The sequence below is a fragment of the Nymphalis io genome, chromosome 8 (assembly GCF_905147045.1).
Source record: "Nymphalis io chromosome 8, ilAglIoxx1.1, whole genome shotgun sequence".
In the NCBI taxonomy this organism is placed as follows: domain Eukaryota; kingdom Metazoa; phylum Arthropoda; class Insecta; order Lepidoptera; family Nymphalidae; genus Nymphalis; species Nymphalis io.
Genome location: NC_065895.1, coordinates 12,721,371 through 12,735,131, shown reverse-complemented (window position 1 = coordinate 12,735,131; position 13,761 = coordinate 12,721,371). Strand labels below are relative to the sequence as shown.

General features: G+C 33.4%; 3 protein-coding genes across 3 annotated transcripts; 2 read left to right on the top strand and 1 right to left on the bottom strand.

Annotated features, from left to right (window-relative positions):
* Positions 1 to 79: 79 nt before the first annotated feature.
* On the bottom strand, positions 80 to 3,196 carry LOC126770116 (dynein axonemal light chain 4). The gene is made up of 2 exons (XM_050489283.1): positions 3,048 to 3,196; positions 80 to 1,868 (listed from the first exon to the last, which is right to left on the bottom strand). The coding sequence occupies exons 1-2, from the start codon at positions 3,117 to 3,119 to the stop codon at positions 1,620 to 1,622; spliced, it is 321 nt and encodes a 106-aa protein (XP_050345240.1). The 5' UTR covers positions 3,120 to 3,196; the 3' UTR covers positions 80 to 1,619.
* A 1,340-nt stretch (positions 3,197 to 4,536) lies between these two features.
* On the top strand, positions 4,537 to 10,183 carry LOC126770020 (probable cytosolic Fe-S cluster assembly factor GL21135). Its single transcript, XM_050489140.1, has 8 exons — positions 4,537 to 4,723; positions 5,000 to 5,214; positions 5,302 to 5,447; positions 6,484 to 6,642; positions 7,088 to 7,336; positions 7,957 to 8,167; positions 9,283 to 9,440; positions 9,761 to 10,183. The coding sequence occupies exons 1-8, from the start codon at positions 4,658 to 4,660 to the stop codon at positions 10,000 to 10,002; spliced, it is 1,446 nt and encodes a 481-aa protein (XP_050345097.1). The 5' UTR covers positions 4,537 to 4,657; the 3' UTR covers positions 10,003 to 10,183.
* A 465-nt stretch (positions 10,184 to 10,648) lies between these two features.
* On the top strand, positions 10,649 to 13,667 carry LOC126770098 (apolipoprotein D-like). The gene is made up of 4 exons (XM_050489258.1): positions 10,649 to 10,928; positions 12,746 to 12,876; positions 12,985 to 13,187; positions 13,451 to 13,667. The coding sequence occupies exons 1-4, from the start codon at positions 10,794 to 10,796 to the stop codon at positions 13,609 to 13,611; spliced, it is 630 nt and encodes a 209-aa protein (XP_050345215.1). The 5' UTR covers positions 10,649 to 10,793; the 3' UTR covers positions 13,612 to 13,667.
* The last annotated feature ends 94 nt before the right edge of the window (positions 13,668 to 13,761 follow it).

Genomic DNA, 13,761 nt, shown 5'->3' with positions numbered 1-13,761 from the left:
AAGGCGCTACAGCCTAAAAAGTCTTAAAAGGATTTCACACAAAACGTTTTGAAATAAAACAACAATTTATTGAAATATATTATAATTTATTTTCTTCTCACTTCACTCTACAAGTACATACAAATCTGTATAAATATATTATCTATAAGATAAAGGCAAAGTTCCACAACGATCTGGCATCCATATTCATCATCAGGCTTTGATTACATTTTGTACATTGTTTTAAAAATTACATATAAACTGCTAGTTATACCTAACTAGCTAATTTGTTAGCTTTGTTATTATTTTCTTAACAATGACCAAATAAGAGCACATAACATTGAAAGTACTTTGTAATTTTTTTTTTATTCAAAATTTCCAGGTTCCATGCAAACAAATTATTTTATTACGTAAATATAAAACTTTTATCTCGTGTAGAAATGTAATCAGTATCAAATGACCTTTAAATCTCAAACTCCTTGAAACATAATTATATTTCATAGTCAAAGGTAATTGACAAAATTATTTTAAAAATAGACACCGCAATGGCATCCGCATTAACATGACAACAGAATCATGTTTCTAAGAACGATTGTTGCCGTAAAACTAATTTTCAAGGTTAATTAACTTTAGTTTGGCATTATATTTGTTTTCCTTGGTGTTCTTAAAATGGTCAATATAATAAAAATTGTATGCTAAAACATTTTGAAATTAAATTTCAATGGTTATACTTTTTATTCTATGCTCCTGAATAAATAATAATAATTATATTTGCTATTCTATTTCGAATAATATTACGTTGATAATTTTTGCCCTATAATCATGAAGGCTGTTTTAATAAGTATTTTAGTTTATACAATATTTTTTTATGTAACTTAAGTTACTAATTATTTGTAGGCATTCTTGATTTTGAAAAATATTAGATAATCGTGCAGCTGATAAGACATTTTATCCATTTATTGTTAGTTGTTATGATTGCTGATTACATGCTACATCTAGTTATAGGCTAAATCAAATATCCAAAAATACTTATAACTTTAGATAACAATAAATACCATTAAGGCCTAGTGCAATATACTAAGTTAGCATTAACGTTATAATAAATCTCTAGGTAAGATGATCGCAAAAAAGAGATTCGTTTGCGACCAACCCTCATATCGAGCGTAAGATAGGGGATGAAATTCTGATTGGTGAATCAACATGTAGATGAGAATTGAGAGCTAAGCTTATAAAGAGGTACTTTGTATGGTGATTCTGTAGTTTTTTTTTATTATTAACATTTTATTGTTTTACTTTCATCTATTTAACATGTAATGACTTTTTTTTATAAAATATTAATTTTTTAACATTTTATAAATAACCCAATAAAAAAGTGCTTACAATTATAATCTGCGAGGCGTTATCGATATGAACCTTTTCATTTTACAAATTCTATTGAAAATAAAGTATATTGTTTATTTATCCATTCATGAGGACAAAAAGCTCTTTTTTAAAGCACAATAATTTTAAAACGGCTTAAAACGTCGGCATAATTAATATTATATTCATAGGTATTAGTTTCAGCACAAGAAACCGGTCAGATCCGTGTTGGTAAACGTAACGAATCTTTGGAAATATTTCTACAAAAGAAAAAATGTCACTCACGAACACTTCCAAATACAAATAGCCATGTTCCCGCCAAAATACATGTAACATATTGTTGTGCACTCGTAAGTTATTTCGAAACCGTAACTCTCGCCGACGACCACATGGAATGCTGGACCAAACTTTTTATCCATGGACTCTTTGACCATACGAGCTGCCATTTCATTGTTCTGGGAAAACTTTTCGCATGCTGTTACTGACAATTCAACAGCTTCAATTCGCATCTCTTCGGACATGTCTGAGTGCTGTAATAAAAGAAATACACAAATGAGATATATTTGAAAACTAGAATATTTCCGATTAGCTGCATTGCAGAGTCGTAGCACAGTTCCACCAGGAAATAGGGCATGAATAGTATAAACATTATAGCCTCTGATTCGTCTAGGAATAAAATTACTTTGAATTTAAATACTATTCGACGACCTGCTCCGATAACGTTACATTCAGCAATTTTTATATAAAAATATAAAAATGCCGAAATTTTAAATTCTAGGAGCTGGTATCAATAACTCTTGTCTATTTTCAGCATCTACAAATCACGTATAACATTAAAACATTATGATGTTCAACTATTTATTGATCTGTTAACGATCGACAGACGTAAGATGCGACGGGCCACCTGCCAAAACAAACGGCCAATCGTGTAATGTAACTTAATGCATGCGGCTGTTAACTGATGACTTTTTTTAACAATTTTTTAACATTCATTTATTTTAAATGAAAAATTAACTTTTATTTTAATATAGTTGAGTATTTGAGATTTTTTCGAAACCGCTCCTTTTATTATCCGTACATAATAAGGATTTTTGTTGTAAAATAGTGCACCTACTTATTAAAAAGTTCCTACTTATTTTTCTACTTATAAAAAATACCCCTATTTTTATGAGTAATTAGAAAAATAAGTAGGTTTTCGATTAATACCTACCGTTAGCATTACTATTACCAGTTTAAGGCCCTTTAATTGAATGTCATATTCTCGATATTATAAATCTAATATTTAATTATAACGTGACCATCATTCATTGTTTAGAATGTAGTAATTTGATATGTCACGGTGTGCGGAGATAAACCGATGCGCAAGAGTGGCGTTATGCTGATCCGAAATCAGACCTTCACTAGGATGAATTTTGATCTATCGACGACTACAATACTTATAGACTCAACTTATATTTTATTTTGATCAATATTATATATTTAATTAACATAAAAAAAATTAAATAAGAATTTAAAAGAAACTAATCAAGTAGGCTGACTATTTACATTATAGGCCTAGTACCATAGTACCTTACATATTTATGCACACCAAAAACATGACATATTTCTTTTGATCAGACAATAAATAATATAAATGCAACCTCGAAATAAAATCAATACTTTTTATATTATATAGAAATGCACACTAAATTATAATAAAATTATTTTACCCTTATCAAAGGATACGTGTGTACTACTTTTTCCGTCACAGCACCACCCGTAGCTCCTCCTTCTTCAGCCATTCTTAATTATAACACAGCTATATCACGAAAATTGAAAACAAAAATCTTAATGTAAAAACAGACGTGCGTCGCTCGTCACGACGTCTCCCTACTGTTTACGCGTCGCCTTGGAAACCGTAGGCGGGCGGAAGATTCAATTGATTTTTTCCCATCGTTTGAATCAAACTTGAATCTAGATAATATTCGTTTCTTCCGGACCATTTTTGACAATTATTGGTTACCAAGGTCGACCGTGGGAGCAAATAGTTAACCGAACCAAGATCACCAAACTATAATAATTATTATTAAAATGTTATCAAACTAATAGATTACACAAATTACCATACTTAATATAATGCAATTGGACACTAACTATTTATTTTTTCTTTGAAATTCACATTTCTGACTTCGTTACAATACTTCTAACTCATATTTAAATAAACAAATGCTAATGCAATGCGGGGTTGTTGTTGTATTACTTGTGTTTTCTCAATTCCATTTTATTATAAATAACCTGGATATTATGGATACTGTGAATATATTTCGTTACGAAATTATAATGCTTTCATTAATTCTAGATATTATTTTACTTAGTAGGTCTTTTTTCAAGCCCGAATAATTGTGGAGGTCCCAATAGCAAGCTCTCATCAGTTACAGTTGCCAATTATATCAAAAACGTAGTTGTTGTATGTAACTATTCTGTGATGATACCCCCGGTTTGAAGGCGATATAATCACTGATATTTAAGAGACACAATGTTAATGAACATGGTATTATTAAATTGTATTGTTTGCATTTTTGCATTGCATTGATAGTTTTAGCCGTAAGCAGTAGTTTCTACTTGCAGCGCTATAGTTTATAAACAAGGGTGACCTAAATCTACCAAGTAGGTTGCTTGCCGTCAAGAGAAGCCCGGCAGTTATGAAACTTGTATTAATGGATGTTAAAATTATATATTAAAAAAATGGTTAATAGGGAGTCAAATAATTAAAAACGTAATCGTTAATCATTCGAATTTTATTAAAAATAATTAAAAAAATAAATATATTTTACCGCGTTTACATACAAGCAGTCACACGAAGACGCAATGCGATATAAAATATTTGGTATTCGTTCAGTATTTCCTATTTTTTTATTATTTGCTTAATCTTAATCAGTACAAACAAAATAAAATATGTGTCTATTTAAAAACTTAAATTATTACAGATACAGCGTTTTTTAATACCCTAATCAATTAATTAATTCTAAGCGAGTTTAATGTATTTTTTTGGATTTTATTATGTAGAGTTACGTTTTGTCTTCATTACTTTTATGTTGCATTTACAATTCCTAATAACAATAGAAGGTGTTCTGGAAGTTCTGGAAGTCACTCTTCGGATGACTTATCTTCTAATGTGGTTATTAACTTGCAACATTGCAAGACCAATGTCAACGTCACATGGACGTTAAACGTAAAGTAAACGAATCAGCTGTGATAATACTAAATTTAATGTAAATAAAATACATTTACATTTTTATTAAAAAAGTAATTAGTGATACTTTCAATTTTTTTGTAAAAAATGGCTTCTCGATTTAGTGGTGCATTGCAATTGACAGACTTGGACGATTTCATAACTCCGTCGCAGGTGAATATAACCTTACGTTGTTATAAATCAATTTTAATGATAAAAGGCAAGCTTTATAGTGTAACTCCTTTGGCAATAAATAAATTTCCCAAATATTACCAATAACGAAGGAATAATGGTGGTACCTCCATTCTTTACGGAATTATTTAATATGTATTATTGTATGTAATATTTAAAAAAATCACATATTAGTATCCTTATAATTAGCATAATATTGAATACCTACTTAAATAAAGAATAAACAGTTTTTGCTTTATATTGTTTTGTGTTTTATAGGAATGCATAAAACCTGTGAAAATAGAGAAAATTAAAAGCAAAACCGGTGCAAAAATTAAAATCGGAGAAGATGGATACTTTGACCTGTCTACTGGGCAGGAGCAGAAGTTACAGAAAGTGGAAATAACTCTTGCAGATTGCCTGGCATGTAGCGGCTGCATAACATCAGCTGAAAGTGTTCTTGTAACAAGACAGAGCCAGGAAGAACTTTTAAAGTAGGAAAGAATTTTTTGAATATATAGGTATATTTTAACAATTTCTATAATAGAGAGATTCGAATATATATTTTTAATTTTTTACAGAGTATTTTCTGAGAGAAAATTTACAGATACTCAAGGTGTAACACGAGATGTCACTTTGGTTGTAATATCAATATCTGCTCAGCCAACTCTGTCTTTAGCTGCCAGGTATAAATTAGACCCTGAGGAAGCAACACGAAAATTAGTTGGTATGAATTTTAAACCTTTTTGTTTACTGATTGCTGGCTTACAATTACACCTGATAGTAAGTTTGCCTAAAATGCCTATTCGCTGCTTCCCCCTTCCTTCTTAAGTCCACGCAAGCTGGTTCTCGATGTCACCGCCTAACTGTGACATCAATTCCATCGCGAACAAAGAAATTTGGCAACTCCTTTCTTTGTCGCACTTCCAAAAAATGGAAATTCCTTACCAGCTCATGTGTTCCCCTCCTCTTACAACCCGGATTCCTTCAAACGAGGCGTGAAGAGGCATCTTGCGGGCCGGCAAGGCGGTGACGGCTAGTGCAGAACGTTTTTTCCGTCTGTACTGGCCGTCGTCGCGTTTGGACTCTACTACCACTTACCATCAGGTGGAATAGAGTCATTTGCCATCCCGGACATATAAAAAAAAAAAAGGCGGCTAGTGCAGAACGTTTTTCCGGTCTGTACTGGCCGTCGTCGCGTTTGGACTCTACTACCACTTACCATCAGGTGGAGTAGAGTCATTTGCCCTCCCAGCGAATATAAAAAAAAAATTCGCTCTTGGCTTAAAGGTACCTAAATTGTAAGTGAAGTTCTCATTCTATTAGTTTGTAAGATAACTGTCTTGTGTGCAAAATCTTAGTCATACTTTCGGGGATTGAAACCTAAAAATATAACACTAAACTGTCTTTTGTCTAAAAATTAAGGCAAAAATGATGCTTTCGAGATTGAAGAAAGGGTTTTTTTAAAAGCTCCGATTGGCTTTAAATCTGCATTTAACTCATTTTGGCCAAAATGGCACTTTAATTTCAAGGAAAAAATTATAATTAATGAATAATGCACAAGATTCAGTTATGTGAACGAGATGACTATTAAACAAAAATTTCTTTCCCTTTTTTTTACAAATATTTTCTTCAGCTTAACATTATTTTCAAATAATTCATACATTTACATAAATCTTCAACCTACAAACTGAGAAAGGAAATTAAGTTCCAGATTTGTGGTTCTCAATATTTAACATCTGTTGTTTATTAATCTTTTACAGGATATTTTAAGAGTCTTGGAGCAGATTTGGTATTAGACATGACAGTCGCTGAAGACTTGTCTCTGCTCGAAGCACAGCAGGAGTTCTTGCAGCGTTACCAGAACCACCAGCATGATCCATCTGCTAAACAACTACCCATGCTAGCTAGTTCTTGTCCAGGTGTGTTTCATCCCATTCTGTCCCAAAAATCAACAATTATTTTAATCTAGGATATAAGAGTAATAATATTATATAATACTAAGTAAATAGTAAGAGTACGAGCCGATTGGCATGGTTGGTAATACTTGCCTTTCACGCCGAAGGTTGTGGGTTCGTTTCCACCCAGGACAGACATTTGTGTGCATGATCATGTCTGTTTGTCCCGAGTCTGGGTGTAATTATCTATATAAGTATGTATTTACAAAAGAAAAGTAGAATATGTAGTATATCAGTTGTCTGGTTTCCATAGCACAAGCTTTGTAAAAGCTAAATTTGGGATCAGATGGCCGTGTGTGAAAAATGTCCCAGGATATATAATAATTAATTAAACATTATATAATATAACTTTTTGAGATTGTTGATAGTAACACAAAAGTTAAATCATATTAATTTCTTTTACAATTAGGTTGGGTTTGTTATGCAGAAAAAACACATGGCAACTTCATCCTACCATATATATCGAGTACTAAATCACCTCAGCAGATAATGGGTTCACTGGTGAAACAGTACCTGGCTAACAAACGAGAGTTGAATCCCAGTGAAGTGTATCATGTTACATTCATGCCCTGTTATGATAAGAAGCTTGAAGCTTCGAGAGAAGATTTCTATAGTGAAATATTAAGCTGTCATGATGTGGACTGTGTCATCACTGCAAGTATGCTTTATATTTATTTTATTTACAAATCTAGCTGTCTTGTATATAAAAGTAAAAAATAGCCTGCCTTAAAGGTTGTTTCGTACAAAATTTCATCAAAATCTGTTCAGTGATTTTTTCGTGAAAGCGCGTCAAACAGAATTACTTTTTCTTTTATAATATCTATATATAAATATATAGTTAAATGAAACTTTACTGGTGGTAGAGCTTTGTGCAAGCTCGTCTGGGTAAGTACCACCCACTCATCAGATATTCTACCGCAAAATAGCAGTTCTTGGTAATGTTGTGTTCCGGTTTTGAAGGGTGAGTGAGCCAGTGTAATTACAGGCACAAGGGACATAACATCTTAGTTCCCAAGGTTGGTGGCGCATTGGTAATGAAAGCGATGGTTAACATTTCTTACATTGCCAATGTCTATGGGCGTTGGTGACCACTTACCATCAGGTGGCCCGTACGCTCGTCCGCCTTCCTATTCTATAAAAAAAGAAAAAAACAATTTCTTTAAAATCGTGTGACTGAAAAATGACAAACTTTATTGCTAAAATTTCTCTTTGCATAAAGTATGTGGGGTTTTTCGTGTAATAAATAAAGAAATTTAATATAGTTTTATTTGCGCACAGTCGAATTAGAACAAATGCTGGAAAACAGTGGCAAATGTTTATCTGAAGTGGAAGGTTCAAATTTGGATTGGCCGTGGGATGATTCTGATGGATCAGGCGTGAAAAGCCATATCGGCTCAGGGTCCGGAGGTAACGCAGATCACGTGTTCCTGTACGCCGCTCAACAACTTTTTGGAGAGACAAACGCACCGCTGGTTTATAAGAATTTAAGGTTTGTTTTATTACTAAACTTATTATACTGTATTATCCAGTTTGACATTGAATTGACATGATATACTTGTGGTAGGGCTTTCTGCAAGCTCGTCCGGGTAGGTACCACCCACTCATCAGATATTCTACCGCAAAACAGCAATACTTGATATTGTTGTGTTCCGGTTTGAAGGGTGAGTGAGCCAGTCTAATTACAGGCACAAGGGACATAAAATCTTAGTTCCCAAGGTTGGTGGCGCATTAGCGATGTAAGCGATGGGTGACATTTCTTAGAATGCCAATGTCTAAGGGCGTTGGTGACCACTTACCATCAGGTGGCCCATATAAATCCAACCCATCGTCCGCCTTCCTATTCTAAAAAAAGTCATTGAATATTGTCATTATTTTTCGTGAAATAATTAATGTTTTTTAAATATTTTCCAAATTAATAGTCTTTTTTTATTAATTATGAACACCGCGCCTCCACCAAATTGCTTACGTTAAAAATAATTATTAACGTTCTGGCGCGCAAGTATCTAGTAAGTTTTGTTATTCTTTTTGCTTGGTTTAATTAATATCCTTAAACGTATTGTCTATGATACATATATTGTGGGTCGAATGGTGCGATCTGTTGCCAAATACACGCCTATTGTCTTTAGTGCTCAATAACTATGAAGAAATATTTAAATCCAATGCATTAACCTCATTATATACAAATAATGTGTATCGATATGATATGTTGTATATAGAACGAATACTGAAACATTCAAATCAATCACCAGCTTAAGTACAAATACCTACAATTATATTTAGATACAAAAGTACTGCAGTGTTATTCTTTAAAATCTCACTTCGTATATCACTCGTGAGAAAATGAAAAGTAACGGTAAAACGTTATTATGTCGCTTGTTATATTTAAACGAGAATTTGAAATTCACTTTATTATTCAAATTATGTAGTTATTTCGGCTTGGCATTTAAAAATAACGTTAGTTTAGATAGATTTTACTTATTATAGTCGATGTCGCATATGACTTTCTGACAATTTACAATCGTGTTCTAGTGATTTTCGAGTTTGCCCTTAAAACGTTCGTATCATCGTAACATTAAACTGAAATAAAATGTTGAAATATTCTAGAAATCCAGATTTCCGTGAAGTGACACTAGAAAAAGATGGCAAAGAAGTTTTAAGGTTTGCGATCGCGAATGGTTTCCGCAATATACAGAACTTGGTGCAGAAGCTGAAGCGCAGCAAGTCACCCTATCACTACGTGGAGGTCATGGCGTGCCCGTCAGGTGTGTATTCAAGTATTAGACGCATAATTGTGCATATTGTTGAATCAGAAATTATCGTATGACTTTAAAATAATTTAGTAACACTTGTAGATATTTAATAATATGTTTGATCATTTATTAACTGATCCAACTAATTGTCATTGGTCTAAATTAACTTTGTTAAGTATCATGCAGTCAGATTCAAACGTAATTCTTAAAACCGTAACAGCCTGTGAATGTCCCACTGCTGGGCTAAAGGCCTCCTCTCCTCTTTTTGAGGAACGCGTGAATCTTAATTCTTAAAAGTGAAACACTAAATGTGGATTTTTTCCCCCGTGAAGGTTGTCTCAACGGCGGCGCCCAAGTGCGACCCATGCAAGGCGAGAGCGGGCGAGAGCTGGTCGCTCAGCTACAAGCGCTGTACAGCCGCTTGCCGCTCGCCCGGCCCGCGGAGAGCAAGCTCGTCAAGCAGCTGTACGCCGACTGGCTCGACGGCAGGGACTCTGACAAATCGAGGGCCTTGCTGCACACCGCGTACCATGCCCTCGAGAAAAACGACATAGCGCTAAATATTAAATGGTGATCTGGTTATCACGTGAAAGCTGTTGAGCATCATGTTCCGTCTGGCAGCTTCCGTGTGGGATATGGACATGTCGCGCTTAATTAATGTATAGATATATATTATATTGTATATAAATGATTTTCATCGCATTGATGATATTTGTAGATGTTGTAAATATTTTTATTTAATAAACAACATGTTATTATTACTTTTGCTTTTCATTTGAACTTGAAATTGTTGTTTTTTACGGGATAGTAAGCCAAGTAAACGAGTGCGCTTTCTCAACGTAACTCACATTCACGTCGACATTGTAATAACTTATGCATTGTCACTTAACCGTGCCTTTTTATGTTAATTTGAACCACCACGTGTTAACGAGACATTTACCAGTAACGTGAGGATTCGCCGACGATAATAATTCAATTTATTTTAAGCGACAATTATTCGCTTTATTCTTTATTTAAACAATCACTACAAATATTTCTATGTTAATTGATCAAAAAAATAACAATTACTATGACAAAAAGTAAGAATTCGGGCTACTAATTTACGATAAAACTTAGTGACCATAATGCAAAATCGATAGATATGTCGTCACGGTCACTTGTCGTTACTAATAAAAGGTATAAATGTGTATGAATAATATTCTATTAAATCGGACGCGAATGGGTCAGTGTGAAGAACGGCCGCGGCGGTTACAACTGCGAGCCCCTATTTTACAAATACTGCGCACTGTTTACAAAACACTGACCGCGGCGTGCGTTTAAAAAGTAATATATTTTTTTCTACCCAAAGTTTGTTTGTGAAATGCCATGGGAGACTTCCGTATACAAGGCTCTAATAGAATACACTTCATACTGCTGTGCACGATCTTCAAAGCTGTGATTAGTACTGGATTAGGAAAATGTCCAATATATCCACAATTTCCTAACTATGATATTAGACGGGTAAGTTAGATTTAGCTTTAATTAACTTTTAATATAATATATTTCTTATCTGCATTATATTAATCGTCGCACATAATCTATGTCAATATCGAAATTGCGCGAAAACTAACTTTAGAAAAAAATATTTAAACGTATTTTTTTGTGTAAATATAGTATAGTATTTATTGTAAATAAATTGCGTGCTACAACTTACCTATAATATTTTTATAACAATCATAGAGTGTCGACCTTAACCCTCAAGCGGGCACTGTGGTAGCTTTTGCATGTTAATATCATTACTAAACCGTATACATATTACTTATGCGTAATATTATTTTTATACATATACATTACAAGTGAAATGTGTACGTAAATAAATCTTCCAGAATATGGTTTTATCATTCAAATGACAGAAAGACTGTTTTACTTATAAAAAAAATAATTAAAATTAATTTTATAAGAACTATAAAAAAAGTCATGGTAAAACGTAAGGAGTGTATTTGTGCACTACGAATCGTTCAAAGTGCCTATATAATGATCTACTTAATTGAAACAGTAATTACGTAATAAATGTCATGAAACAGTAAATACTTTGGTAACCCACGGAAAACACCTACGGAAATATGTTCTGTTATTTATTAATGTTAATGAGAATTTAGGCAGTTAGAATATTCATTTAAAATAAAACTAATGCACTTATAAAAACTGGTCATTGAACTTATTAACTTAAACGATACCTATTTAGACAAATATATCGTGAAAAAATATTCTATTTAGTAGCTAGTCTTGGGGTAGGCGAGCGACCGTTCTAAATAGCAAGAAGCGTAAAAATGCCGAACGTTAACTGAAATGTAATTTATGTGAGCATTGACCAAAGAGCGCTGAAAGATAATCTCGCTCTACCCTGATCAAGGGCCAGGACAGGTACTGGCCATATAGGTTAGTAATGTAACGTAATCCTGAATGGATTAAGTTAAATCTATCATAATATTGATAAGTAACAAACTGTTATTAGGCTTATAATAAATGCGTTTGCTTGATGGAATTGGGTATTCGTCCTATCCTACATCCCGATGGGATTCTTATTCCCGTTATTCTTATGATTGATGATAATAAAATACAAAATAAATACTCTTATTACGAACTGAGAAATAATAGTTTTTTTTTCATAGATAAAAATACAGAAATTGATAAAATGATCAAGTTTTCATAAACTTACTAAGAAGTACTTGTCAGTCATTTTACTAAAGGTAATTTTTGTATCCAAGGCATAAAGTATTACACTACAAAACATAACTTAGCTGGCTGAGTGTTTTACGAACAGAAACACTAAACAATTAAACCAATAATATTAGAAATGGAAAAACAAACACTTCTTGCGTAGTTATTGAAATAAACTAAAACTGCGTAAATATATTATTATATACATATATGTGCTCAAGTACAGGTGCATTCTTGCGACCAGATAGATTAGGCAAGAGATCAAAGTCTATTCGTCGTACAGCCAATTTCTTAGTCTGAACTGCTGCGGAGAATATTTTGACAGAAAACCTTAATAACATTTATCGCCCCGTCCCGAGAATACCTCGATGCCTCGAAATCTACTGCCATATAAACTACCTGTAACCATTCCAACGGGACCAACCAACGGCACAGCTTACATCATACAAAATGTTCAAACTCAAAAACTATCATATGTATTATTATTACCTTCTCCTCAAAAAGGGAGAGGAGGCCTTAGCCCAGCAGTGGGACATTTACAAGCTGTTACTGTACTGTACTGTACCGTATTCTTATTATCATTTTGTTTAAATTATATCAATTATATTGGTTTTTAGATGACAGGTACGTGGTATGAAGTGGAAAGATCGTTCCACCTGATGGAGATCGCGGCGAGCTGCACAGAACTCGACGTGATGCTCAACGAACGAGGCTTCCTACTCATTACCGTTAGCACTATCAATAGATGGTATGTTCATTCTTCACGGTACCACATTAAATAATTTATCAGTGTACGAATATGGATGGATGCATGGATCATTTAAAATTAAAAAAATAATTATTATTAATTCCTTAGGTCAGGAAACCGTTCCACGAGTAACGGGTTAGGCATCCCAAGCCACAACGGGTCGTCCTCGTTCAGGTACAAGCTCAACAACCGGATGCCCTACATCATAGGTCGGATGCTGCCCGGCGCCGGCCACTACAACATATTATTCACCGACTACGACCGCTTTGCGATTGTCTGGTCCTGCACTAACTTTAGTGTCGCTCACTCCGGTACCTATGACTTGCACTTTAATGAAATTTAAGATATAAATTACACATTTTCTATGTAATTACTCTTTTTAATGGCTTTATCTTAATTATGCCTTTAAAAAAATACTTAAATGCCTACATTTTGGTTTCGATGATTTCTATTTACTATTAATTGTTTTTATCAATTAATTTAAATATATTTTAATATATCTTGTTAGACTTCAAATGCAATACATTTTTTAATTTGTTTCTTGTATTAAAACATCAATGTATTTATAAAACAGATCGCATGTGGGTACTGGGACGACAGCGGGATATCGAAGCAGAATTGCGAGCACAGATATACGCCATAATTCAGGAGTTAAATCTCGACCCTGACCGACTCATCATTTCAAAAAACAATAACTGTACCGAGTTCGAAGAACAAACGACTGAAATAAACTAGTTATTTATTGATATTTGTTTCTATAAGTTTTTTTCTTTAAATAATCCTGGAAGGTCGACTACAAGAGCCATCTGAGGGTAGTTGATCAACTTTCCTCATAGACATTGACATTTGGCACAGCAAGAAATATTTATATACCGTCAATGTGCC